This window comes from Pan troglodytes, chromosome 20, assembly GCF_028858775.2.
Source record: "Pan troglodytes isolate AG18354 chromosome 20, NHGRI_mPanTro3-v2.0_pri, whole genome shotgun sequence".
In the NCBI taxonomy this organism is placed as follows: domain Eukaryota; kingdom Metazoa; phylum Chordata; class Mammalia; order Primates; family Hominidae; genus Pan; species Pan troglodytes.
Window position 1 is genome coordinate 4,612,500 of NC_072418.2, and position 26,280 is coordinate 4,638,779.

General features: G+C 57.5%; 2 protein-coding genes across 5 annotated transcripts in view; one reads left to right on the forward strand and one right to left on the reverse strand.

The window, feature by feature from the left end:
* Positions 1-12,532: 12,532 nt before the first annotated feature.
* On the reverse strand, positions 12,533-19,587 carry LSM7 (LSM7 homolog, U6 small nuclear RNA and mRNA degradation associated). The gene is made up of 4 exons (XM_512258.9): positions 19,493-19,587; positions 19,319-19,409; positions 15,063-15,134; positions 12,533-12,834 (listed from the first exon to the last, which is right to left on the reverse strand). Exons 1-4 carry the CDS (start codon positions 19,571-19,573, stop codon positions 12,692-12,694), a joined length of 387 nt encoding a protein of 128 aa, XP_512258.3. The 5' UTR covers positions 19,574-19,587; the 3' UTR covers positions 12,533-12,691.
* SPPL2B (signal peptide peptidase like 2B) overlaps positions 19,545-26,280 on the forward strand; it is a 50,628-nt gene continuing 43,892 nt past the window's right edge. For 3 of the 4 annotated variants that reach the window (XM_063800454.1, XM_063800455.1, XM_016934647.4), the window contains exons 1-2: positions 19,583-19,707; positions 25,465-25,584. In XM_063800454.1, coding sequence (XP_063656524.1) covers positions 19,642-19,707; positions 25,465-25,584 — 186 coding nt within the window. In that variant the 5' untranslated portion in view covers positions 19,583-19,641. Of the gene's footprint in view, positions 19,708-25,464; positions 25,585-26,280 lie in introns of all 4 variants that reach the window. The other variant, XM_016934646.4, reaches the window with a different exon arrangement.

The following is a 26,280-nucleotide window of genomic DNA, read 5'->3' on the forward strand; positions in this document are numbered from 1 at the left end:
GCTCCACCCCCTCAGCCTTCCTCAAACAGGCCAAGTCCCTCCAGTCCCAGGCCTTTGATCTTTGCTGTGCCCAGCTTGGACAGCCTTTCTCTCTGTCCCTCCATCGAGCAGCTTGGAGCCTCTCAGTTTGTCTAATGGGCTTGTTCCCCAATGTGCCTTCCGCCTAGCACACAGCAGCGCACACACCAAGTGCACTGCGAGTGCTCATGGAAAGTTTTTTACCTTTTTTTTTTTTGTCTTTTGGTTTTTTTTTTTTTTTTTCTTTTTTTGAAATGGAGTTTTGCTCTCGTCACCCATTCTGGAGTGCAGTGGTGCAATCTTGGCTCACTGCAACTTCCACCTTCCGGGTTCAGGCGATTCTCCTGTCTCAGTCTCCCAAGTAGCTGGGATTACAGGCGCCCACGACCATGCCTGGCTAATTTTTGTATTTTTAGGGGAGATAGGGTTTCAGCATGTTGGCCAGGCTGGTCTCGAACTCCTGACCTCAGGTGATTCACCCGCCTCGGCCTCCCAAAGTGCTGGGATGACAGAAGTGAGCTACTATGCCCGGCCCCTCACTGCATCTTCTAAAAGCCACATTTAGCCTCCCCGTCTCACAGATGAGCAAACCAAGGCTGGGAGATGCCATTTGTCCCAAGTGAGGGGTGAGAAGGAAGCCTCGGGAGCCTGTGTGTGTAACCTTGCCCTGTCTGCCCCCTTCACCCACCCTGCAGTCCTCCCCACCCGCTGTGTATTCCCAGTGGCTTTGGCGGTGGCCTGGCACTCACGCAGCCACCTGTGACTCAAGCAGGCTCTGTTCCCAGACTGTCGCGTTGGCTGGAGGCCCAGAAACCGCATCCCTGGAGGCTGCAGGCCAGGCCCCCCACAGGATGCTGTGGGGGGCGGGTATGGTTCAATTCCTGGCCCCAGAGAGGTCCAGAAGGACTTCATGACGCCCCATGCTCTCCCCACCAAATGGCCCTGGGCTGCTGTGCTGTGTGACCCCAGTGGGGGAGGTCTCCTTCTCTCTCTGAACGTGTTTCTTTCTCTGTAAAGTGATGCTCCTGATAGCTGGCTCTCAGGGCTCTTGGAGGAAGGTGTTCATTGAGCACCTACTGTATACCAGGCCAAGGGCTGGAGGGAGGAGACGCTTCCAGCCTCAAGGGGGATTTCTTCGGACAGAGGGAGCAGATGCCTGAAATATGAAATCGTCACAAAGCGGCGTGGAAGACGCAGTAGTGACACCGGGTCCCGGACCGAAGCCAGGGGCCAGGGAGGCTTCCTGGAGGAGGAGACACTTGCTATGAGTCCTGGAGGGTGAGGGATGCCAGCTGGGGTCCAGTCGAGGCCCTGCCTGTGTAACCGTGGGGTATGTCCCTCTAGCCTCGGTCTCCACCTCTGCAAAATGGAGATCGGAACAGTTCCCATCTTCTCCCGGGGCTGCAGAGAGTCTGCAGTGGTTCTGCCCGGTTTGTGGCCAGTGCTCCCGAGCCCTTGGGGGTGGAGATTGGGCCAGGCTCCTACCGCAGGGCCTGAGCACGGGCTGCTCCCTCTGCCTAGAACGCCCTTCCCCCAGACCTCTGCCCGCCCCTTTCCCCCTCTTCACTCGCGTCTCCACCCCGACCTTCCATCTCTCCCTGCGTGGCATGTGCCTGCTAAGATGTCCAGTAATTTGCTGATGTGTCCAGTGCAAGCTCTACCCTCTCTTCTTTTTTTTTTTTTTTTTGAGATGGAGTCTCACCCTGTCGGTTGCCCAGGCTGAAGTGCAGTGGCGCGATCTCAGCTCACTGCAAGCCCCACCGCCCGGGTTCACGCCATTCTCCTGACTCAGCCTTCCAAGTAGCTGGGACCACAGGCACCCGCCACCAGGCCCGGCTAATTTTTTTTTGTATTTTTAGTAGAGACAGGGTTTCACCATGTTAGCCAGGATGGTGTCAATCTCTTGACCTCATGATCTGCCCGCCTCAGCCTCCCAAAGTGCTGGGATTACAGGCGTAAGCCACCGCGCCCGGCCCCAGCCTTTTTAAAGACAGGGTTTCGCTCTGTCGCCCAGGCTGGAGTGCGGTGGCGCAGTCATAGCTCACTGCAGCCTTGAACCCCCTGGGCTCAAGTGATCCTCCTACCCCACCCTCCCGAGAAGCTGGGACTACAAGTGAGTGGCAACACACCTGGCTAATTTTTTTTATTTTTTGTAGAGATGGGGGTCTCACTAAGTTGCCCAGGCTGGTCTTGAACTCCTGGCCTAATGTGATCTTCTCTTCTTGGCCTCCCCAAGTGCTGGTATTACGGGTGTGAGCCACTGTGCCCAGCCCAGTCTTGTAATATTATGTGTCCATTTACTCCTCCCCAAAATGATGAGGGATTAGTTATTATTATCATTTTTTAAGAGACAGGGTCTCATTCTGTCACCCAGGCTGGAGTGCAGTGGTGTGATCATGGCTCACTGCAGCCTGGAACTCCTGGGCTGAAGTGGTCCTCCTGCCTCAGCCTCCCAAGTAGCTGGGACTACAGGCATGTGCCACCACACCTGGCTAATTTTTAAATTAGCTTTTTTTATATCTTATGAGACAGAGTTTCACTCTGTTTGCCCAGGCTGGAGTGCAGCGGTGCAAATCTTGGCTCACTGCAACCTCCACCTCCTGGGTTCAAGCAATTCTCCTGCCTCAGCCTCCCGAGTAGCTGAGACTACAGGCGCATGCCACCAGGCTCATTAAATTTTTGTATTTTTAGTAGAGATGGGGTTTCTCCATGTTGGCCAGGCTGGACTAGAACTCCTGACCTCAAGTGATCCGCTCACCTCGGCCTCCCAATGTGCTGGGATTACAGGCATGGGCCACTGAGCCTGGGTCAGATTAACTTTTTTTTTTTTTTTTTGAGACGGAGTCTCACTCTATCGCCCAGGCTGGAGTGCAGTGGCGCGATCTCAGCTCACTGCAAGCTCCGCCTCCCGGGTTCACGCCATTCTCCTGCCTCAGCCTTCCAAGTAGCTGGGACCACAGGCGCCCGCCACCACGCCCAGCTAATTTTTTTGTATTTTTAGTAGAGACGGGGTTTCGCCATGTTAGCCAGGATGGTCTGAATCTCCTGACCTCGTGATCTGCCCGCCTCGGCTTCCCAAAGTGCTGGGATCACCGGCGTGAGCCACGGTGCCTGGCCCCCAGATTAACTTTTAATTAACAGGGTCTTGCTATTTTGCCCAGGCTGGAGTGCAGTGGTGCAATCATAGCTCACTGCAGTCCTGAACTGGCCTCAAGTGATCCTCCCATCTCAGCCTCCCAAAGTGCTGGGATTACATGTGTGAGCCACTGTGCCTGGCCTGGATTCATTATTATTCCCACTTTACAGATGAGAATTTGGGGACTCAGAGAGGTTAGGTCACTAGCCTCAGGTCACACAGCATCTGCCTGCTGAAGCTGGGGCTTGACCTCAGGCATCTGGAGCCCAAGGCTTCCAGGACTCTACACGTTTGCCTCTTAGCAGCCAAGGACTCTATCCCCAGTTACAGAGGGTGTCCACTTGTCTGGGGCCACACGGGAGGCTCCCAGGCCACCTGCCCCCGCAGCCTCCCTCCCTGGGACGTGACTGCCACTCCCGCCCGCACCTGGTCCCGTCCCTCACGCTGGAGAGAGCGAGCAAGAGGAGGAGGGCTTTTAATTTTAGAAATGGTTCCTGCTGCAGAAGAGTACCTGCTGGTTTTCCCAGGCAGGAGAGCACAGGACAGGAGACCCCTCGGCCCCACCACGGCCGTCCCCAGAAGGATGCCCCCCTCTGCGGGCTGCTGCCTCCCTGCCCCCAGCCTCTCCCACGGCTTCCCCATCTGGAGCCGCCCTCTCCGCCCAGGTGGTAAGTCTCCATGCCAACGTCCCATCACAGGTGGTCGTAACCTTAGCAACCAGGTGCTCCCACCCCACCGCCCCGGAGGCTCAAAGCCGCACCTGCATCCCCCTCCCACGCTCTCCCTGCCTCCCCCTGGGCAGCTCTCCAAGAGGAACTGAGGGAGATGCATCCTGCCAGGGATGCTGGGCCCAGAGACTTGAGGGACACCCCAAGATCACCCAGCAGCTGAGCTGCTGGGCCTGGGGTGCTCCACAGGACATCAAACCCACCTCCCTCGTCCTGCAGGATGCAAAAGAAACTGCACTTCTCGACATCGCCTGGGCTCCTACTAGGTGCTGCGTCCATGCCAGGCTCAGGTGCCGTCCCTGCCCTCAGGAAGCTTCCACTCAGGACAAGGGGTGGGGAGACACTGACCGAGGACAGGAAGGGGACAATGGCCGGGCGTAGTGGCTCGTGCCTGGAATCCCAGCACTTTGGGAGGGAGAGGCAGGAGGATCGCTTGAGCTCAGGAGTCTGGGCAACATAGCGAGACCCTCATCTCTTTAAAAAAAAAATTAGCTGGACATGGTGTTGCATGCCTGTAGCCCCAGCTACTCAGGAGGCTGAGGTGGGAGGATCGCTTGAGGCCAGGAGGTGGAGATTGTAGTGAGCCAGGATCTCACCACTGCATTCCATTCTGGGCGACTGAGCAAGACCCTGTCTCAAAAAATATATATGCATATTGGCCAAGTGCGCTGGCTCACGCCAGTAATCCCAGCACTTTGGGAGGCCAAGGCAGGTGGATCGGTTGACGTCAAGAGTTTGAGACCAGCTTGGCCAACACGATGAAAATACAAAAATTAGCTGTCCCCACAAATAAGTGACCCCCAGAGTAAGTTCTAGGTTTAGAATGAAATTTATCCATCTACTATTAAAAAAAAATTCTCTCAGCCAGGCGCAGTGGCCGAGGAAAAAAAAAACCACAACTCTCCTCTGATTTACATGGAAATTAATCACCCACATCAGATTCTGAAGGAAACTCTTGCTTATATTACTTTTTTTTTTTTTTTTTGAGGCAGAGTCTCACTCTGTCGCCCAGGCTGGAGTGCGGTGGCGCAATCTCGGCTCATTGCAACCCCCGCCTCCTGGGTTCAAGCAATTCTCCTGCCTCAGCCTCCTGAGTAGCTAGGATTACAGGTGTGCACCAACACGCCCAGCTAATTTTTGTATTTTTAGTAGAGACGGGGTTTCACCATGTTGGCCAGGATGGTATCGAACTCCTGACGTCGTGATCTACCCTCCTCAGCCTTCCAAAGTGCTGAGATTACAGGCGTAAGCCACAGCGCCTGGCTTAACCTTTTATTATGGAAAATTTTATACACAAACAAAGGCTTAGAGAATCACGTAATGAACCCCCATAAAGCCATCCCCAAAGTATGATGCATCTGGTTCCATAAGTCCCTCTCCACCCTCCCCAACAGACTATATCAAAGCAAATCCCAGACAGGAAGTAATTTCATCCATAAATATTTGCATTTCTAAAATACAATGACTTAAAAAACACAGCCAACAATTCCATTATCATTTTTTAAGAAAATGGACAGTAATTCCTTAATATGCTCAAATATCCAGGCAGTGTCCAATTTCCCTGACTGCCTTCTAAAATTTTTTCACACTTTGTTTGGCTCAGAATCCAAATAAGGTCCATTTACTGCAATTGGTTGATATGCCTGTCTCTTTCTCTCTCTCTCTTTTTTTTTTTTTTTTTCCAGAGACAGGGTCTCGCTTTGTCACCCAGGCTGGAATGCAGTGGTGCAGTCATAGCTCACTGTAGCCTTCAACTCCCAGGCTCAGGTGACCCCCCCGTCTCAGCCTCCTGAGTAGCCAGGACCACAGGTGCATGCCAGCATGCCCATTAATTTTTTCTTTTTTTGGTAGAAACAGGGTATTTCCATGTTGCCCCGGCTGGTTTTGAACTCCTGGGTTTAAGTGATCCTCCTGCCTCAGCTTCCCAAAGTGCTGGGATAACAGGCATGAGCTGCTGAACCACTGTGCCTGGCCTTAGTTCTTCCTTTCTGCTGTTTGTCTTACATGTCATTTTCCTGTCTTATTGCACCGTGTGGCACCTCCAGTACAATGTTGAAAAGAACCAGTGGAACTGGACATCTTTCTTTTGTTTCTGGCCTTAGGGGGAGAGCACCCAGTCCTTCGCCATTGAGGATGACAGCTGTAGGGTTTTTATAGACACCTTTTATCTGGTTGAGGATATGCCGTTCTATTCCTAGTTGCGTGTTTTTAATCTGCATGAATGCTGAATTTTGTCCAAGTGAGTGCTGAATTTTCTGCATCTACTGAGATGATCATATGGTTTTCCTCTCTTATGCTAATGTGGTTAATCACATTGATTCTTGGGTATTAAACCAACCTTGCATTCCTGGGATAAACCCTACTTGGTGATCATGATGGAGAATCCCTTTTATAGACAGCTGGATTCAATTTGTTAATATTAAGGATTTGTGCATCGATATTCATGAGGGATATTGGCCTTTGATTTTCAGTAATGTGTTTTGGTTATGCTGGCCTCATAAAACACATTGGGAAGTGTTCTCTCCTCCTCTAGTTTCTGAAAGAGTTTGGGTAGGATTGGTGCTGTTTGTTCCTTAAAAGCTTCAGGATCAATTCTGTTGTTTTCCAGAGAAGGGGGTCTCTCTATGTTGCCCAGGCTGGCCTTGAACTCTTGGGCTCAAGCCATCCTCCTGCCTCGGCCTCCCAAAGCACTGGGATTTCAGGCGTGAACCACTGTGCCTGGCCTGGGAACAATTCTGAAGGTAGAATTGTCAGCATTTGCTGATGGCTGGGATGTGGGAGGCAAGAGAAACAGCAGGGAAGGGCACCCGAGGGTGTAAGCCTGAATCATGGAGCTGTTTCCTTGGATGCAGAAAGCTGGAGCGGCACCTGGTGGAAGGAGCATTGGTTTGGGGTGTGCATTAATTTTGGGGTGCCTCTGGTGCTGGGGCAGAGATGAGGTCAGGGAAATGGAAGTCAGAAGCATTTTCAACAATAAAAGCGGAACCCACGGGCATCTCTGTCTCTGACTTTGTGCCCATTACCCCCAGCTTCCTGTTCCCATACTGCTTCTGGTCTGTGTTCACTGGTCGGCGTGCAGAACTCTGTCTTCTGTCAGGCACTGGAACCCTAGCGGCCTCGGGCTCGTCATTCCTGGGTGAATCCTGACCCCTGCTGGCTCTGGTCAGCACGGTCGAGGCCAGCGTGGCCATGCAGTGGCGGCGGAGGGGGGGTGTCCACGGAGCTGAGTCCTGAAGGGAGGTAGAGAGTGTGAGACACTGGAGGCAGAAGGGCCCGGAGTTCACAGACAGACCTAGGCCTGCCCGGAAAGCCCCTGTCTCATGGGCAAGGCGGAGGAGCCGGGACTTATTCCTGTGGACAGTGGGGGCTTTGGGGAGGCACAGAGTGGGAGGGACCTGGTGAGATCCCAGGAGCTTGAGCCCTGGCCGTGGAGCTGGGACCCCCAGGACTGTCCTTTTTATTTTAAGACAGGGTCTCGCTCTGTCACCCAAGCTGCAGTGCGGTGGCAGAATCATAGATCACTGCAGCCTTGGCCTCCTAGGCTCAAGTGATCCTCCCACCTCCGCCTCCCTAAGTGCTGGGATTACAAGTGTGAGCCACAGTGCCTGGCCCCAGGGGTGTGCTAACCTCTCTCACCCTGGGCGGTCCCCAGGCTCAAACCAACAATTCCTGAACCCTAGGAGCTCTCCTCGTGGGCACAGCTTCTTCTGTTTACAAACAAACCTTCTTCCTTTCATATCCATGTCCTTGTCTGGGTCCAGGCAGGAAATCGACACCCAGAAACAGGCGGTGATGGGCAGCAGGGGCCTCTGTGGCAGAAGGTCTCATGCTACACGGCACTGTCCGGGTCCTTGCACGGGTGTTCTGGAGGTGCAGGGAGGCCTCCCCTCGGTCGTTCAAGGCAGGAATGGATCTGCGGCGTGAGGCCGACGGTGACTTGCTTTCTCCCAGCTCCTGGGGCCACAGTGCATTCATTCCCCTCCCCTCCCCTCCACTCCCCTCCCCTCCCTTCCCCTCTCCTCCCCTCTCCTTTCCTCTCCTTTCCTTTCCTTCTTTTTTTGAGATGGAGTCTCGCTCTGTCACCCAGGCTGGAGTGCAATGGCGTGATCTCAGCTCCTTGCAACCTCCATCTCCTGGGTTCAAAGGATTCTTCTGCCTCAGCCTCCTGAGTAGCTGGGATTACAGGCACCCGCCGCCACGCCCGGCTAATTTTTGTACTTTTAGTAGAGATGGGGTTTCGCTATGTTGGCCAAGCTGCTCTCCAACTCCTTACCTCAAGTGATCCGCCCGCCTTGGCCTCCCAAAGTGCTGGGATTACAGGTGTGAGCCACCGCACCCAGTCTCATTCCCTTTTCTCTTTGCCTCTTTTAGGCACTGGGACTTCATTTCTATGCCCACAAGATGCGTGTGGGTGGGAGTCCCAGTGGCTTGGGGCAGAGGAAAGGCACGGTGGGGTAGATGGAGCGGCAGGCAGCCTACCTCCCAGGATAGGATTCTGGCTGTGTTACCCCGTGCAAGCTGCTTAACCTCTCTGGGCCTCAGCTGCCTCGTCTGTGAACGGGAATGACAAAAGGACCCGCCTGAGGTCCTCCTTTGGGGGAGGGTTCCGTGAACCAGAGCTACCTTGGAGAAGGCAGTGGGGTCGGTGTCTGGGGCAGACGCCCCAGACTGACCATCAGCAACATCCAGCTCCTGTCCTCCTTCGGAACCTGCAGCAGGGCGGTGCCCTGAGGATCTCTGGCTGGTCTGGGGGCAAGAAGGGCCCATCTGTCTTATCTACCGGGGCCTCCGCCAATGTCTCCCAGAGTGGGGCCTCCGAGGACAAGACCCGAGGGCTCTCGGCCAGCACTCGGAAGCCGTGGGCCGTGGTGACCGTGGGCACGGGCAGCAAAGCTGGTTCCCGGGCCAACGGCCACGGCCCCGACATCGTGATCCGAGGGCTGTGCTGATCATGGGCAGGGAGTTGAAAGGGTGAGGTCTGGGCCAGGGGCAGGGGGCAGCCTGCAGTTGGCACGGCGGCCTGGCTGGCGGGACCTGCTGGGGCTGGGGCTTTATACGGGGCCAGGAGAGTGGAGGCCTGGGGGATCCAGTGTCTCGGGCCAGGCCGGCCGCCGTGTCCTCATTTCTCTCTCGGTTCCCTCTCTACGTCTCCGCCTCTGTTTCTGCCTCTCCCTATCTCTCTCCAAATCTCTCTGTGCCTTCTGTCTGTAACCGGGTTTTTCTTCTCTGACTCTTTGTAAAATATTAAAATTTCAATGTAATGTGGAATGTAAAATATTAAATTTCTCCTTTTAAAATATTAAAAGCAGGCCAGGTGCAGTGGTGCGCACCTGTCATCCCAGCACTTTGGGAAGCCAAGGTGGCAGGATTTCTTGCGCCCAGGATGTCAAGGCTGCAGTGAGCTGGGCTCACACCACAGCACTCTGGCCTGGGCCACAGAGCGAGACCTTGTCTCTTAAAAATAAATACATAGATAAAATTAAAAGTGGCTTTGTAGTTGGCTGGAGGTCCTGGACTCCTCCAGCGTATCCTCTAGTGATTACTTCCACTAGAATCACTAGATTCTAGCTGGGTTACTTCCAGTCTTTTCCGAGCAGGTCAGAGTGGCTCTCTGGGTGGAAATGGTTGAGAGGAACAGGCTCATTCTGGTCTATTCTCTGGGGACTTCTGTCTGCCTCCCCAGGAAGTTGACCTCTCCCTCTCCCAGTCTGCACAGTCTTCTGTTTTTGTCTTTGGACCTCATTTCAAAGCTTCGTGCCCTGGGCTGGGCATGGTGGCTCATGCCTGTAATCCCAGCACTTTGGGAGGCTGAGGCAGGAGGATCACCTGAGGTCAGGAGTTCGAGATCAGCCTGGCCAACATGGTGAAACCCCGTTTCTACTAAAAATACATAGCCAGGCGTGGTGGCGGGCACCTGTAATCCCAGCTACTTAGGAGGCTGAGGTGAGAGAATCACTTGAACCCAGGAGGTGGAGGTTGCAGTGAGCTGAGATCGTGCCACTACACTCCAGCCTGGGCAATAGAGTCAGACTCCATTGCAAAAAAAAAAAAAAAAAAGCTTCGTGCTCTGAACTCTGTCCCCACATGACTGTGGCCAAGGGCCCAGCCACAGAGTGGATACTCAACACCTTTTTCAACACTTCAGAGAGAAGGAATTGGATTTCAGAGAGGTTGGGACACCTTCCCTAAGCCACACAGCATGTGGTGGGGGGAGCCTTGGGCTCAGGGCTTTGTGGCTGCAGAGGGCTTTGCAAAGTTCATCAGCTCACTAGGAGGTGACGGAGTGGGCAGAGAGCAGTCTACAGTGTGGGGGGCTGTTTTGAGGGGTGCAGGGGTGAGGCAGGCCTTGCTTCCTCTGCGGGAGAAACCGTGGGGCTGGAAAACGGGACTTCCTTCCTCTCCTGCCTCCCTGCCGTTCCTGGAGGTTCTAACGAGGCCAGTTAGCCTCTAAGGCCTTGACACGTTCTCCCACCGGGGGTTGAGGCCTCTGGGCCACTGGGATCCTGGGTTTCAGCCTTTGCATCTGCTCAGACAGGGCAGGCAGGTGTGCCGCGTGGACGGCGTGTTGGTTTCTAGGCCGGTCGGCTCTGGTGTCAGGGTTGTGTTTCTCCATCATGTGACATCCTGATCCCCCACCTGTCAAATGGACGCAGGGAACTGGTCCCGGACAGCGAGGCTTGTGGGCTGAACGTCAGCAGTCCGGGCACACCTGAACTCTGTCTGTCCTTCGCTCGAGGCTGTGACCCCGCAGCTATCCCAGCAAACCCCCGCCATCCCCAGTGTGAGGCTGGAGGCTGGGGCTTGGGATGAGGTCTCGGCCGGTGGTGGCAGGGCTGGGCTAGGTGGCCGGGGCCGGGGAGGGATGAAGAGCGGATGCAGGGGTTGGCCACGAGGTTCGATAACTAATTCCTCAGCCGCAGGGGCTAGTGCCGCTGGGCCCCAGCAAAGCCAGTGTCTATGGGGCCCAGATACCCGTGCCGAGAAGCCAGCTGGTTCCACTTATTTGGAGGCAGCCAGGGAGCATGAGCCCATCCAGACCCAAGGCTGAGCTCCGTCCTGTTCTGCTGCTATAGCTTCCTGGCAACCTGGACCACACGCTGCCTCGGTTTCCCGAGCTGGGGATGAAGGGGTTAGTGGCCAGGATGACCCTCTCACGCTCAGGTCATAAGGGACACCCTATCCTCTCTCAACCCGAGTGATGAATCAGACAGGCCCTGCCCTCCTCTGGGAAGACAGTGCCTGGGGGACAGAGGTGCAACCAGGAAACGGAGTCCAGGAGGATGGCCCGCCTGTCGGGAAGAGACATTTAGGGGTGCGCAGGATGGGCTGGCCCCCTGGAGTGTGGGAAGTCCTAGTGCAGGTGTGGGAGGCCGGTGCCAGGGCCTGTATCTGCCCAGTCAGGACGCGTTTTTAACATTTTTTGTAGGCCAGGCGTGGTGGCTCATGCCTGTAATCCCAGCAATTGGGGAGGGTGAGGAGGGTGATCACTCGAGGTCAGGAGTTCAAAACCAGCCTGGCCAACATGGTGAAACCCCGTCTCTACTAAAAATACAAAAATTAGGCCGGGTGCGGTGGCTCACGCCTGTAATCCCAGCATATGGGGAGGTTGAGGCGGGTGGATTACCTTAGGTCAGGAGTTCGAAACCAGCCTGGCCAACATGGCAAAACCCTATCTCTACTAATACAGAAATTAGCTGGGCATGGTGGCAGGCGCCTGTAATCCCAGCTACTTGGGAGGCTGAGGCAGGAGAATCACTTGAACCAGGAAGGCGGAGTTTGCAGTGAGCCAAGATCATGCCACTGCACTCCAGTCTGAGCGACAGAGTGAGGACTCTGTCTCAAAGGAAAAAATATATATATTTTTGTAGAGACAAGGTCTCCCTATTTTGCCCAGGCTGGTCTTGAACTCCGGGGCTCAAAGAGATCCTCCTACTTCCCCCTCCCAAAGTGCTGGGATTCCAGGTGAGAGCCACTGCACCCGACCTCAGGACATGCTGTGAGCAGGGAAGGAACCCAGAAGGGGCTGGCTGTAGGTGACCAGTCCATCTCACAAGGGGGGGCAGCAGCGGGGGCAGGTGTTAGCTGCATGGGCTGCGGGGTCTGGCCTCCTGATGCACCTGGCTCCTGATGCACCCCAGCCTCCTGATGCACCCCAGGTCCTGATGCACCCCGGCTCCTGATGCACCCCAGGTCCTGATACACCCCAGCTCCTGACACACCCAGCTCCTGACGCACCCCAGCCTCCTGACGCACCCCGGCTCCTGACGCACCCCGGCCTCCTGACGCACCCCGGCCTCCTGACGCACCCCGGCCTCCTGACGCACCCCGGCCTCCTGACGCACCCCGGCCTCCTGACACACCCCGGCCTCCTGATACACCTCGGCCTCCTGATGCATCCCAGCTCCTGATGCACCCCAGCTCCTGCTGTCTTGGGGGCGGGCCTGGGGTTCCACAAGCCCCTCATCAGACTGAGGTTCCAAACTCGCCTGTCTCGGCCTTGGCTGTGCCCGCCTTGGTCACGCCTGAACCCTCACCCCCAGAAGGGACCATGGCTGGTATTTGATGAGCTCCAGGGACTGAGTCCAATCTCCAGGAATCCAGGTTTGCTCAGAAGGTCAAGGGAAAAGCAAGATTCCGGGGCTCAGACACATTGAGGTTTGCAATTTTATTAAGAAAACAAAAATTCAACCTATACAAAAAGGAAAATGCTTCCGTTCCAGGAGGCGGTACTGCGGTGGGAGCAGCAGCCAAGTCCGCGGGAAACTGAGCTGCTCGGGCCTGCCCTGCATCCCCCACGCCCCCGGCCAGGCTAGGCGTCCTGCTGCTGGATGAAGGGGTTGGGGATGGCCTCCATGCCGTCCTGCGGGCAGATTAGCACCACGGACGTGCCCCGGCACACCACGAGGCCCAGCTGCCGGGTGTCCTCCGTGAGCTTGTACTGGTCGTCAGGGTCTGGGGAGGAGCAGACAGAGAGGACTGAGGGAGCTCCAGGAAGCCTCCGAGACCCCCCACCCACCCAAGACCCTCGCTCCGACCTCCGCACCTGCACCCTGCAGGCGCCACGAGCACGCAGGGACCTCAGACGGGATGCGCTCTGTGGGGCAAGTGTCCGGCTCCCACGGCTCAGACCCACGGCCCCTAGAGACCAGTGGCAGCTCCACAGACAGCAGCCACAGCCCTCCCTCACTCCACAAACCATGGGAACAGGAAGGCCGGGGTGCTGGCCAGAATACAGGCACCCTGGGCCTCCTGGTCTCTGCAAGGTCCCTGGAGCCCTAGGGGGCCAATATTCACCCTATAACAAAGAGGCTGGGGCCGGGCGCGGTGGCTCACGCCTGTAATCCCAGCACTTTGGGAGGCCAAGGCAGGCAGATCACGAGGTCAGGAGATCGAGACCATCCTGGCTAACATGGTGAAACCCCGTCTCTACTAAAAAATACAAAAAAATTAGCCGGGCGTGGTGGCAGGCGCTTGGAGTCCCAGCTACTCGGGAGGCTGAGGCAGGAGAATGGTGTGAACCCGGGAGGCGGAGCTTGCAGTGAGCCGAGATCGTGCCACTGCACTCCAGCCTGGGTGACAGAGCGAGATTCCACCTCAAAAAATAAAAAAATAAAGAGGCTGTTCATGTGGGGTGGGGACCATGTGGGCTGGCACCCCAGGGAAGTGCCAGCAAGCCCAAGACAAGCTCTCAAGAGGCTGAAGGCGATTAAAACTCCTCACTACTGTGGTCCTGCGGTGGCGGGGGCATGGGAGAACCATGGGGCCCAGGTTTTTAAAACTTTTTTTCAGACACCAGGTCTTGCTCTGTTGCTCAGGCTGGAGTGCAGCAGTGCAATCACAGCTCACAGCCTCAACCTCCTGGGCTCAAACAATCCTCCTGCCTTAGCCTCCTGAGTAGCTGGGGCCACAGGCACGTGTACCGCCATGCCTGGCTAATTACATTTTTTTTTTTTTTTTGTAGAGACAGGGTCTCACTATGTTGCCCAGGCTGGTCTCAAATTCCTGGGCTCGAGTGATCCTCCTGTCTTGGCCTCCCAAAGTGCTGGGATTATAGGCATGAGCCACCATGGCCAGCTCCAAGAATAAATCTTGTCTCAGTATCAATGGATCCAAGGGGCAAGACCCTCTCTCTCCTAAGTCCTGGCAATCTCCCAATGCCCAGGCTGGGATGGGGACTTGCCAGCTGGGGACTTGCCGCAGGAGCTTCTTGGGGAGAGTCTGAGGACTTGGCGGCCTTACTGGGGAGGAGAGCAAGCAGGGGCAGGGAAATGAGGGAGGGTCCTCTGGGGAGGAGACGGGGACCCTGCGTTCATAGCGGGAATTAACAAGGGCAGAAGAGGAAAGGCGCCCGAGAGGAGCCCCACGGCATGCTGACTACCCCACAGCAAGGCTGCTCTCCGCTGGGCGCCACAACTCACGCCTGGAACCCCAGCACTGTGGGAGGCTGAAGCAGGAGGATGGCTTGAGCCCAGGAGTTCGAGACCAGCCTGGGCAACACAGTGAGACCTCAGCTTATCTCTTTTTTTTGAGACGGAGTCTCACTCTGTTACTCAGGCTGGAGTGCAGTTGCACCATCTCGGCTCACTGCAACCTCCGCCTCCCAGGTTCAAGCAATTCTCCTGCGTCAGCCTCCCGAGCAGCTGGGATTACAGGTATGCGCCACCACACCCAGCAATTTTTTTGTATTTTTAGCGGAGATGGGGTTTCACCATGTTGGTCAGGCTGGTCTCAAACTCCTGACCTCAAGGGATCCTCCTGCCTCAGCCTCCCAAAGCGCTGGGATTATAGGTGTGAGCCATTGTGCCTGGCCTCTCACGTCACCAATTTAACAAAAATTAAAATAATAAAACATTTAAAAAGGTTGTCCTCTAACTGTGCCGGGCGCCTCGTCAGTGTGTAGAGACCAGTGGGTGAGCTGGCAGCTCCCGTCTCTCCAGGCCCCACAACAATGGAGTTTCCTGCTTTGTGAGGACGTCTAGGACCAGTGAGCGCTCAAGCCCATCCATCGGCCGCCACGAGGCTTCACGTCGGTAACTCAGAGGTTTTGTGGGTTTGAGAGAAGAGCCAGCAGGCAGCCCCACGGCCGCCCCCCTTGCCCCGCTGCCCCCCTCGTCCCGCTGCCCCCCTCACCCCACTATCCCCCTCGTCCCGCTGCCTGCCTCGGCCACCACCCCACTCACCTCGCATGTACTCAATGGTGCCGTCCAGCACAAGGTTGAGGAGTGGGTCGAAGCCCTTCAGGATTCCACTGGCTTGGAGAAATCACCGGGGGAGAGAAAAGAGAAGGCATGAGATCCGTCCTGGGCACAGGGCCCGCCCCAGCATGGCCCAGGTATGGGGCTAACTGCTCCAGGGATGGAGGACTGAGGGTAGGAGAGAGCTCCCGGGAGTGGCCGATGACAGCCGCCTCCAGAGTGATCTCCACCACAGGCAGCAGACCGCGTCTGCGGGGGGCCAGATGGCAAACACTTCTGGCCGTGTGGGCCACAGGGTGCCGGTCACAGCTGCTGGCTCGGGCTGCCTGGGTGGAAGCAGCTTCGGTGATGAGTCCATGTGTGGCTGAACTGCGGCCAGTCAGCTCTACTCACAGGCACTGAACTGTGAATTTCATGTAATTTCCACATCGTGAGACAGTCTTCTTTTGATCCCTTTCTAGCTATTTAAAAGTCATAAAAACAATTCTCAGCTCAAAAGCAGCAGCAAAACAGGCGGCAGCACGTGTACGCGGTGGGACCACCAGCCAGGAAGAGGAGCGAGGCTGGCGCAGGCCACAGCGCGGATGCGCCTGAGGACGCACCTGAGGACGTCACGCTCAGTGAGAGACGCCAGACACAGAAGGCTGCGCACCGTGTGATCCCATTTCTATGAAATGTCCAGGACAGGCCAATCCACAAAGACAGGGAGGGGATGCGTGGGTGCCAGGGCCAGGGATGGGACAGGCAGTGATGGCTGATGGGGACAGGGCTTCCTGTAGGGGAGACAGAGTGCTCCGCTCTGACAGCGGTGATGACTGCGCTGCCTGACCTGTGCTGAGTCCCTCAGTGAGTTCACGGAATACAAAAGAACAAATCCCAGCCCTGGTGCTTAGGGCTTGCGGGGAGTGGGCAACAGAGATGCTCTGAGACCCAGGTGCAAAGGCTTCGGGGGCTGAGATGGTCTCTGTGGCTTCTCTCTCCACGCTGCCTGCCCCACCCCTCAAGCTTCGCCGCCTTAGGCCACAACTTGCCACCTTAGGTTAGGGCTCTCTGACCCGGTGGTGAGCTCTGCCATCTGATCCTGCTCCGCAGTGTCTGGTGACACTGAGAAGGGTGAAGGGGGAGCTGTGTGTCCCCAGCAGAGGCCAGCCCACCCTGCCTGCCTGGGACTCCCCTCCACTGCCCTGCAGGCTCCTCCAGCCGAGGCCCAGCAGCAGCTCCGCCTCTGCGCTCACTGAGGGGCATCCCGCAGCCACCCCCTCCCTCCCCTCCTTCTTACCCCTGTCATCTTTCAGGTGCTTCCTCCAGACACCAACCCACAGCCCTTACGGTGCTGCCCTCTGCACGCCCCCGCCAATCTCAGGAAGCAGGCACCACCAATCTCGGGAAGCAGGCACCCTGGGCATTATTCTGCCCGCCTGTCTCCTCCTAAGGCAGGGCCGAGAGCCCGTCCACGGCTGCTCTACACACACCGAGGGCCGCCCTGTGCGGTGGTGCAGGGCGAGGATCTGCAAATGACGACCCCCAGGTGAACCTGCCCGCCGCTCCTCTCTGTAAGTCAGAGTCTCGCTGGCCCACCACCACACTCGCCCGCTCAGGCGCTGACCGGGGTGGCTCTCCTGCTCTGCTGGCATAGCTCAGTGGTTGTGACAGAGACCATCTGGGCTGCAAAGCTAAAGATATTTGCCGTCTGGCCTTCTACAGAGAAGGTCTGCCCGCCTGCATACAAACTTCCGTCCACCTCCACAGGCTTCAGCTTCCACCTCCACGGCTCCCTCTCTCTTTGCTCAAGTCCCTCCCCTGCAAAATGAAACTCACCTATAAGATGGGGTCGGATGCAGATGTTCAGGTCCTTGGCACCAGCCTGACCAGTGAGCCCACCCTCCTCACGGGGACAGATGTGAGCACTGAGGTAGGTAGGTCTCTAACATGGAGCCAAGGTGCCCCTCCTCTGGAGTGTGGGCTAGGGCCTGTGACTCTGACGGGACAAGATGTCATTCCTGCGCTTAGGTTATGTGGCAAAGACAAGGAACTTTGCAGCTGTAATTAGAGCCCCTGAATCAGCTGACTGAGCCAATCAAGAGAGAAACACCCTGGGTGGGCCTGACTGCATCAGGTGAGCCCTTCAGGGACCAAACCCTTTCTGCTTTTGTGTGTGTGTGTGTGTGTGTGTGTGTGTGTGTGTGTGTGTGTGTGTGTGTGTGTGTTTTGAGATGGAGTCTTGCTCTGTTGCCCAGGCTGGAATGCAGTGGCGCGATCTCAGCTCACTGCAACCTCTGCCTCCAGGGCGATTCTCCTGCCTTAGCCTCCCAAGTAGCTGGGACTACAGGCATGTGCCACCATGCCCAAATAATTTTTGTATTTTGAGTAGAGATGGGGCCTTGCCATGTAGGCCAGGCTGGTCTCAAACTCCTGAACTCAAGTGATCTGCCTGCCTCGGCCTCCCAAAGTGCTGGGATTACAGGTGTGAGCCACAGCGCCCAGTTAATTGTTGTACTTTTAGTAGAGATGGGGTTTCGCCATGTTGGCCAGGCTGGTCTCGAACTCCTGACCTCAGGTGATCCACCTGCCTTAGCCTCCCAGACTGCTGGGATTAAGGCGTGAGCCCCCGCACCCGGCCCCAAACCCTTTCTGAAAGATGATTCTCCCACTGGCCCGAATAACTGAATATGGACAGATGTCAGCTCAGCCTGCAGCACTGTAGGGGCAGACCACCACGGTGGAACAGAGTCCCGAGCTGGCAGCGTCTGGGAGCTGCAAGTGTCCCTAGCCAACACTGGCCAGAACGGGGACCCTGGCCCTGCAAAGGTAAGGCACTGAGCTCTGTCAATAACCAGTGGGCTCAGAAGAAGACCCCAAGATGATGGACCCCAAAAAACAACCCTCAGTTACAACCTCCTGAGAGCCCTTGAGGCTGTGGTACCCTGGCTCCTGACCCACAGATCCTGTGAGATAATAAAATGGTGCTGTTTAAGCTGCTAAATGGGTGGTGATTTGCTATGAAGGGCAGAAAACAAAGGGAAGTAGTGTGACCAGCAAGAGCGGCCGCTCACTCATGTCCTTCCATGTCCGGAGTCAGCATGGTGTAGACTGAGAAAACATTTTATTCATATTCCTTTTTCTTTTTGTTTTGAGACGGAGTCTTGCCCTATCGCCAGGCTGGAGTGCGGTGGCACAATGTCGCCTCTGGGGTTCAAGCGATTCTCCTGCCTCAGCCCCCCGAGTAGCTGGGACTACAAGCGTGCGCCATCATGCCCGGCTAACTTTTTGTATTTTAGTAGAGACAGGGTTTCACCACGTTGGCCAGGATGGTCTTGATCTCCTGACCTCCTGATCTGCCTGCCTCGGCCTCCCAAAGTGTCAAGATTAAAGGCGTGAGCCACTGCGCCTGGCCTCCTTTTTCTCTTTTGAGACTGGGCCTTGCTCTGTGGCCCAGGCTGGAGTGCAGTGGTGCGATCATAGTTCACTGCAGCCTCGAACCCTAGGGTGAAGCCACCCTCCTGCTTCAGACGGCCAAATTGCTGGGATTACACACGTGAGCCGCCCCGTCCGGCTGGGGCACTGTGATTTTTAATAACTCTCATGCCACCCAGTTGTCTACAATCCAGGGACAAAGAGGTTTGGGTCCCCGTCTTACAAAAAAAAGAAACCAAAGATCCAAGAGGCTGTTGAATAAGTGACGTGTTGTCTGACTGCTTACTTCCTGCTGAGAGCTGCCTCAATTACATTACATGCCTGTAACCATTCATTCTCACCACCCCGTGAAGTGGGTGGAGTTACCAGCCCCATTTGACAAATGAGGAAACGGAGGCTAGGAGAAGGCAGCTCACTTGCCCAGTCAAAAATGCTAGGCTGGGCATGGTGGCTCATGCCTGAAATCCCAGCAATTTAGGGGGCTGAGGCAGGCAGATCGCTTGAGGCCAGGAGTTTGACACCATCCTGGCCAACATGGCGTCTCTACTAAAAATACAAATATTAGCCGGGCGTGGTGGTACACATTAATTCCAGCTACTCGGGAGGCTGAGGCACAAGAATCACTTGAACCTGGGAGGCGGAGGTTGCAGTGAGCTGAGATCGCACCACTGCACTCCAGCCCGGGTGACAGAGCGAGACTGCGTCTCAAAAAAAAAAAAAATAAAAATAAATAAAAGAGGTGCTTCCGCATGCGTCCTCATCATCTCTGTTGCTGGGTTTATTTGAAATTTTTAAAGAGGGGGTACCGACAGCGGGAGCCTCCTCACCTTCGCGGCCTCCCTGGAACTTTACCCGGATCGTCTTGTCGATGTACTTGGACAAGTCCAAGATGCTCTCCTTTTTCTTCTTCTCCTTATCCTGCGGGGAAAGCAGAGCGCATGAGGCCTGGAGCGCGGCCCGAGCCCCACGCCCCCGGGTTCCAGATTCCGCCGCGCGCTCACCGCCATCTTGTCGCGCCGTGTGGCTCTTCGCAGGCACCGCCCCGCGCCCTTTGACCTCCCCCACGCGCATGCGCGGCGCATGCGTGGCCCGGGGTCTCGGGGCGTTGCTGGGAAACATCTGCTGATGGTTGCGGCGGGCACCGGCCGACATGGCGGCAGCGGTGGCGGCTGCGCTGGCGCGGCTTTTGGCGGCCTTTCTGCTCCTCGCGGCCCAGGTGAGCGCGGCACCGGTCCCGACGGCACCGCAGGCTGCGGCCCTTCGGCTTCTCTGTCCCCGGGCTACGCGCAGGAACGACCCCGCTCGGCCCGTCTTGGAGGTCCAGCCTCGGGGATCCGCGGTCCCCGCGTCGTCGGCCGGCGGTGCCGGGGCTCGGCCGTGACCTTGCGGGTCTGTCCCCGGCTCCTCTCCCTTCCCCGCCTCGGAGGCCCTCTGCCGCTGCAGCGCCACTCACTTCCCACCGGGTCTGAAATTTGTGCCCCCTCCATCCTCCGGTTCTGCTTCTCCGTTTCGGGGTCTCCAGCTGCCGTCGGGGACGCCTCTCTCCGGCTCTGTGGCCTTGAGCAGGCGGCTGCCCACCCCTCTCCGAGCCTCAGTTTCCCCTTAGGCGGAACGGGCACGGTGCTAAGCTAACCTCACCCTAGGGGGTGCGGTGGGGGAACCCAGAGGCGTCCCGCGCGTCCCCCAGTAACTGGCAGCATCCTGGAGCGGCCAGGAGTCCAGCCCTGCACTGGGGTCGGATCCCCGCTCCATCTTTTACTACGTGACCTTGGACGATGGAATTCGTCTGCAGAAGGAGGGCCGACTATGGTGTGGATTCTGGAGGTTCTGTCCAGGGTGACCAGCGCCCAGGGCCAACAGGCCTTCATTATGTTCATTGTGTGTCATTTGATGTAAAGAGTGTCAGGTTCTAGTGGGGACAGTCTACGAGATCGCACTGTCATAACTGCATCTTTTGTTTTCTTAATTCCAAATCTTCCCTCTCTCCTGAGTTTGGTGGCTCAGGCAATGGAACCTGGAGCAGCCCCACAAATGCAGCCCTTAACCTTCACTACCCCCTCAGAGTTCTCACTCTTAAGGCGTCGCCGCCACCCGGCTCCTCAGTCTCCACTCCTCCAGCCCCACCGCTATCCCTCTGCTGTGGCTGCCTTTGTCCACCACATCCCCAGTCCATCCTCGACACAGCAGGAGTGACCCTTTCAAAGTATGTCAGACCGTGTCGCATCCAGGTGAGCGCGCCGTCCAGTTGTGACCTGGCTGCTGGGGAAGCCTGCAGCTCATTGCAGGCGCTTCACTCTCTAGTCTTTTCTCTTACCCTGAGATGCCCCTGGTCTCTGCAAGGCTGTCGGGCCCCCTCGGAAGCTTTCTGAGAACCCCAGTCCCACCCCCAGCTGCTCTGTCAGCCCCCTTTGGACTCCCCAAATTCTGCGGCCAGGCACCTAGAGCTCCCCAGACATTTGGAAGGAGGGGGAAAGCCAGAGGTGGGAGAAAGATCACAGAACTCTGTGGAGGGAGGGACTCAGTTTGCCTGGGAAGGCTTTTCCGAAGCAGATCTATTTTTTTTTTTTTTGAGACGGAGTCTCGCTCTGTCGCCCAGGCTGGAGTGCAGTGGCATGATCTCGGCTCACTGCAACCTCTGCCTCCCTGTTCAAGCAATTCTCCCACCTCAGCCTCCCGAATAGCTGGGATTACAGGTGCATGCCACCACTCCCGGCTAAATTTTTTTTTTTTTTTTTTTTTAGTAGAGACGAGGTTTCACCATGTTGGTCAGGCTGGTCTCGAACTTCAGACCTCAGGTGATCCACCTGCTTCGGCCACCCAAAGTGCTGGGATGACAGGCGTGAGCCACCGTGCCCGGCCCCGAAGCACATGTTCTGAATGATGAGTAGGAGTTTGCCGGGTCGGCAGGAGGGGAAGGGTGTTGGAAGCACCAGAAGCAGCATAAGCGGGGACTGGGAGGTGTGAGAGCTGGCAGGTTATTTGGGGTTGGCAAGGGGTGGGCTGTGGCTGGAGTGTAGGGTGGAATAATGCTGGAAGGAAGGGTTTACACCCTGAAAGATGTCACCACCAAGGAGGCCCAGGGGGTGGGCCGTGGAGGGTTGCTGGAGCAGGGGCACAGAGGAGGGGGCAGTGGTGCGAGTGGACCCAGGCAGAGAGTGAAGGCAGAGCATTCAGCCTCCTAGTCTGGATGACAGGTTGTCTGGTGGAAGCCAGGCCGTGGAAGGCGCTTGGTGCTGGGGTGCGTGGACTTTAACCTGGGCGGGCTGAGGAGTGTGAGCTTTATCCGGAGGGTGGGGAGTCAAAGGATGTGTCAGAGGGACGTCAGAGAGCAGGTGTTCCTGCCCCTTCCAGAACCCTGGTTGTAAATACACCCTGAGACGCCTGTCCCTGGAGGGGGGTGGTGCTTCGCGGCAGTGGAAATTTGAGTCCGATTGCCCAAGAATGAGACTTGCTCTCATGGCAGGAGCCTGGTTGGTGACAGTCCTCAACTCGCTTGCTACCATTCTGTGACCCTGAGCAAGGAAGTCGACCTCCTCAGTGAGACACCTCCCCTCCCCCACCCCACGGAGCCCGCTCCTCAGCAGATCTGAGCTGGAGCTGGTGGCCCTGGCTGGACCCGGCCTGGCTCCTGGAACTCCTCAGTCTTCCCAGAAGGGAGGCTCTCCCGGCCTGGACTCACTGGCCTGTTTCAAAGGCCCTTGACGTGGATGCTTTCACAGTCACTTGGAAGCAGGGTTTCTAAGCCTAGTAGTTTCTAAACCTGTGTGCGGTTGCAAAGCGTTTGTGCTGCAATTGTGAAGGATTTGGAGGTCGAGGCTTGGGCTTTGAGCCTGTCCTTGTAGCCTGAGCTTTTTCTGCTCCTCCAAATTTCGGTGGGCCTGTCTAGAACTCAGGGCCCTCTTAGAGCTGTGGCCTTTGGAAGAATTGTTCCCCGTTCCTTTAACTCAGCAGGTGAGGAAACTCTTCCCGGTGAGATGCCGCGTTCTCTGGCCTTTGATAGAGGCACAGGCTTGTTTTTTTAATGGAAAACGAGTTTTGCGAATTGTGGAGAGGAAAATGCATGAATGTGCTTTTGTGCTTTTAAATGACCCTTTTAGAGAGAAGCAGAGAAGCAGTTCTATCAGTTCCCATTTTACACAAAAGACACTTTTCACCAGAGTCCCTGATCCCATAGAACAGAGCTTGGCAAGTGTTTTCTGGGAAGGGCTAGACAGTAGTTTTGCTGGGCTCTGTGGCCCACGTGGCCTCTGGTTTGGTTGCTTGGTTTCTCCTGTTGTTCTTCCAGAGCCGGAGAGCCTTCCTTAGGAATGGACTTGGCTGTGTTCCAATAAAACTTTATTTACAAACACAGACGGTGGGCCGGACTGTGGATTCTTGGCCTCTGCCGTGACCCATAACATCCCTCCTGGAGGAGGGGTTCTGGGGGGCTGTGTTGGAAGGGCCACCCTCCGGGCTCGGCACCGGGACCAGACTAAGGGGTGCTCTCACGGGCAGGCAGTCTGGTGGGCAGAACTGGAAAGAAAGGGCTCCTGACTCTGCCTGGGCTCTGGGGGAGGTCACATGGGAGGTGCTTGGAGTGGGGCTGGGGCAGCTGCGGGAAGGAAGCAGCATTAGCCAAGAGCTATGAGACCCCCAGTCGATTGTGGGGACCGGGGCTCCTTGGGCTTTCACCATGCTGCCACTCCGAGGTCACCAGGGCCTTGACCCAGATGCTCCCAGACCAGGCCAGAGACTTTGAGTGATTTCAGTGATGAGGGCCCGGCTGTTGGAGAGCCCGTCTGTGCCTGTGTGCTGGGGTTGGTGTCTGGCACCAGGGACCTTTGGGACCTTTAGCCAAGCCAGAGCTCTCCTTCCCCAGCCCTAGCTTGGCAGAGCTGCGTCTGCACTGTTTTCCCTTGTGGCATTGTGGTGTCGGCCCTTTTGGTGCGCAGCTCAGCGCCCGTGCAGACATGTGGCTGCCATCCTGTTCCTGATGAGGCAAATGGCTGTGGCCTGTTTGTTTCCGTGACAGGTCCCCTGGGGACCAGGGGGTGCGGCTGTCTCTCTGTCTGGAAGGTTTACAGCCTGGCAGGAGCCCTGCAGCCCCAGAAGGCTGAGGGCTGGGTGCTCCTGAGAACGGGCGGGCCTAGGGCATGGGGTGGGTCTCCTTGGTCCCTGGCACATGGTTTTTCTTCTGGGACCCCTCCTCCCTGTGCAGGCCGGGCTCCCCTGGGGGCCCACACTGAGGGTCTGCAGTGTGGCACAGCAGCTGGGACCTGGGCCCCATCGCTGTGAGACCCTCTGGTGACTGGCATCCTGGCGAGATGGAGATGTCTTTGTCAGCTGCTGGGTGGGGGCCCTGGGCAGGGGAGCAGAAGGAAGGTGGGGACGGCAGGTGCGGGCGGCTGGACTGGGCTCTGCTGGGAGGGGGAGCAGGAGGAGGGTGGGGATGGCAGGTGCGGGCGGCTGGACTGGGCTCTGCTGGGAGGGGGAGCAGGAGGAGGGTGGGGATGGCAGGTGCGGGCGGCTGGACTGGGCTCTGCTGGGAGGGGAGCAGGAGGAGGTGGGGATGGCAGGTGCGGGAGGCTGGACTGGACTCTGCTGGAAGGGGGAGCAGGAGGAGGGTGGGGATGGCAGGTGCAGGTGGCTGGACTGGACTCTGCTGGAAGGGGGAGCAGGAGGAGGGTGGGGATGGCAGGTGCGGGTGGCTGGACTGGGCTCTGCTGGGCAGGGGAGCAGGAAGAGGGTGGGGATGGCAGGTGCGGGAGGCTGGACTGGGCTCTGCTGGGAGGACCGTGGTTCTGCCTAGGCCAGAGCCCTGCAGTGTCCGCCGTGGTCCCTGCGGTGGGAGGCGTGGTGAGCAGTGCCAGCTTCCTGCGTGTGGAATCCGTCTTTCCTCATAGCTCCATCCTGCTCTGTTAAGCATTAAATTGAAGAGGTGGGGGTCGTCCCTTCTGGTCCAGGCCCATCTACTCCGCAGCCCTCCTGGGAGGCATCCAGGGCTTTGGGGCCTGGTCCTGCCCCCTACTTCATTTTGAGAGCGTGGCAAGGGCCCCAGCCCGTTCTGTCCTGGGCGCGGTGGCCACCACCCCTGCTCCTCTTGTCTGGCTTTGGCCTGCCGTCCCCGTTCTGTGTCAGGGGCTCCTGCCCGTGGATCCGGGCCTTCTCCCTGTGGCCTTCTCTGAGCCGCTGCTGCTGCAGGCTGGAGAGCAGGAACTTGAAGCCCTGGCTGGTTGTTCCTTCTCCCTCCTGCGAAGTGGGGGCTGCTGTGCTGGACTCTGCTGGTTTGGGGCTTCGTGGGGAACATGACGCTGTCTGTCCTGCTGGTGGCAGCGTGACCTGTTGCAAACCTCAGCCTGTCCCACTCAGGACCCGGTGCCCGTAGGCCCCTTGGCCCACCTGCTTCCTGCTGTTCTACCAGTGGGAGCTGAGGGGTGCTGATCTGGGGATCCCCCTCGTCTGGGCCCCACCGTGTGCCTGGGCCCCCGTGTGCCGTGGAGCACCAGCCAACAGGCAGTGCCCACGGGGCTGTGGGTCAAAGGCCACCCAGACCTGAGGGGTGCGGAGGCTTGTCCAGGCCTCCCGCCCAGGCCCAGGGCCAGGTCCGCTGGGGCCCTGCCCTGCTTCCCTGCTCAGGGCTCTGCCCGTGGCTGTCATTCTCCCACTGTGCCCACTGATCCTGGGAGGCCCAGGAGGTGGTGCGATGCCTGTTTTTGGTGCAGAAACTCGGGAGCCACAGAGGGGTGACCTGACACACTCATGGTCACCAGCCTGGGGCTCCCTGAGGAAGGTGAGCCAGTCTGGGTCTTTGCTATAAACCACGTATGGTCACGTCCCTGTCTGCCCTGGCGAGAGGGGGAGGCATCCCAGACCACCTGGTGAACACGGGCGCCCTTCCTGGAGGCGTCCTCCCCTCCTCGGGCCTGTTTCTCGTGGGGCGGTGCAGCCCCGCATGTCCCGTGCTGTGGCTCTGACTGCCGGCCTTGTCCTGCAGGTGGCCTGTGAGTACGGCATGGTGCACGTGGTCTCCCAGGCCGGGGGCCCCGAAGGCAAAGACTACTGCATCCTCTACAACCCGCAGTGGGCCCATCTTCCGCATGACCTCACCAAGGCAGTGAGTACCCGCTGGCTGGGCGCCGCTGCGGAGGAGAATGCGGGGGCCCCGGGGCTCTAGAGACACATCCGGCTGGGGTTGCAGGAAAGATCCAGAGGCGAGAGGCAGGCCCTGACCAGGTCTGGGGGACCCTCAGCTGGCCCCCAGTTCCCCTGGGCCTCCCCAACCCTGGTCATCAATGCAAGCTGTCCATGCGGCCTTGGGGTGCAGATCCAGAAGCACCGGCCGAGCTCCATGTGGTAGATGAGGGTCTCTACTGCTCCATGCCGGGGACCCTATCCAGTGGGCCCAGACAGAGGGGTCCTCGGAGGAATGACAGCAGAGGGCACAGTGGGGCCCTAGGGACGAGACCTTTCACCATCTTCCTGACTGGGGCACTAACACCTGCTGCTGGATGAGTCCCTCCCTCAGAGGCCCCACCTCCTTTCCCACTTAGTCCTCAGGCCCCGCCTCCTTTTCCACCGCAGCTCTCAGGCCCCGCCTCCTTTCCCACTGCATCCTTCAGGCCCCGCCTTCTTTCCCACTGCATGCTTCAGGCCCCGCCTCCTTTCTCATTGCATCCTTCAGGCCCCACCTCCTTTCCCACTGCATCCCTCAGGCCCTGCCTCCTTTCTCACTTCATCCCTCAGGCCCTGCCTCCTTTCCCACTGCATCTCTCTGGCCCCGCCTCCTTTCCCACCACACCCCTCTGTCCCT

What these genes read in the sequence shown, in the direction of transcription:
- LSM7 (XM_512258.9), bottom strand. Translation starts at nt 19,573, where the DNA reads ATGCGCCGCGCATGCGCGTGGGGGAGGTCAAAGGGCGCGGGGCGGTGC. An exon ending in CACGGCGCGACAAGATGGCG is followed by an intron (nt 19,410 to 19,492) that starts GTGAGCGCGCGG and finishes CTTTCCCCGCAG; the next exon opens with GATAAGGAGAAGAAGAAAAA. An exon ending in GTTCCAGGGAGGCCGCGAAG is followed by an intron (nt 15,135 to 19,318) that starts GTGAGGAGGCTC and finishes GATTTCTCCAAG; the next exon opens with CCAGTGGAATCCTGAAGGGC.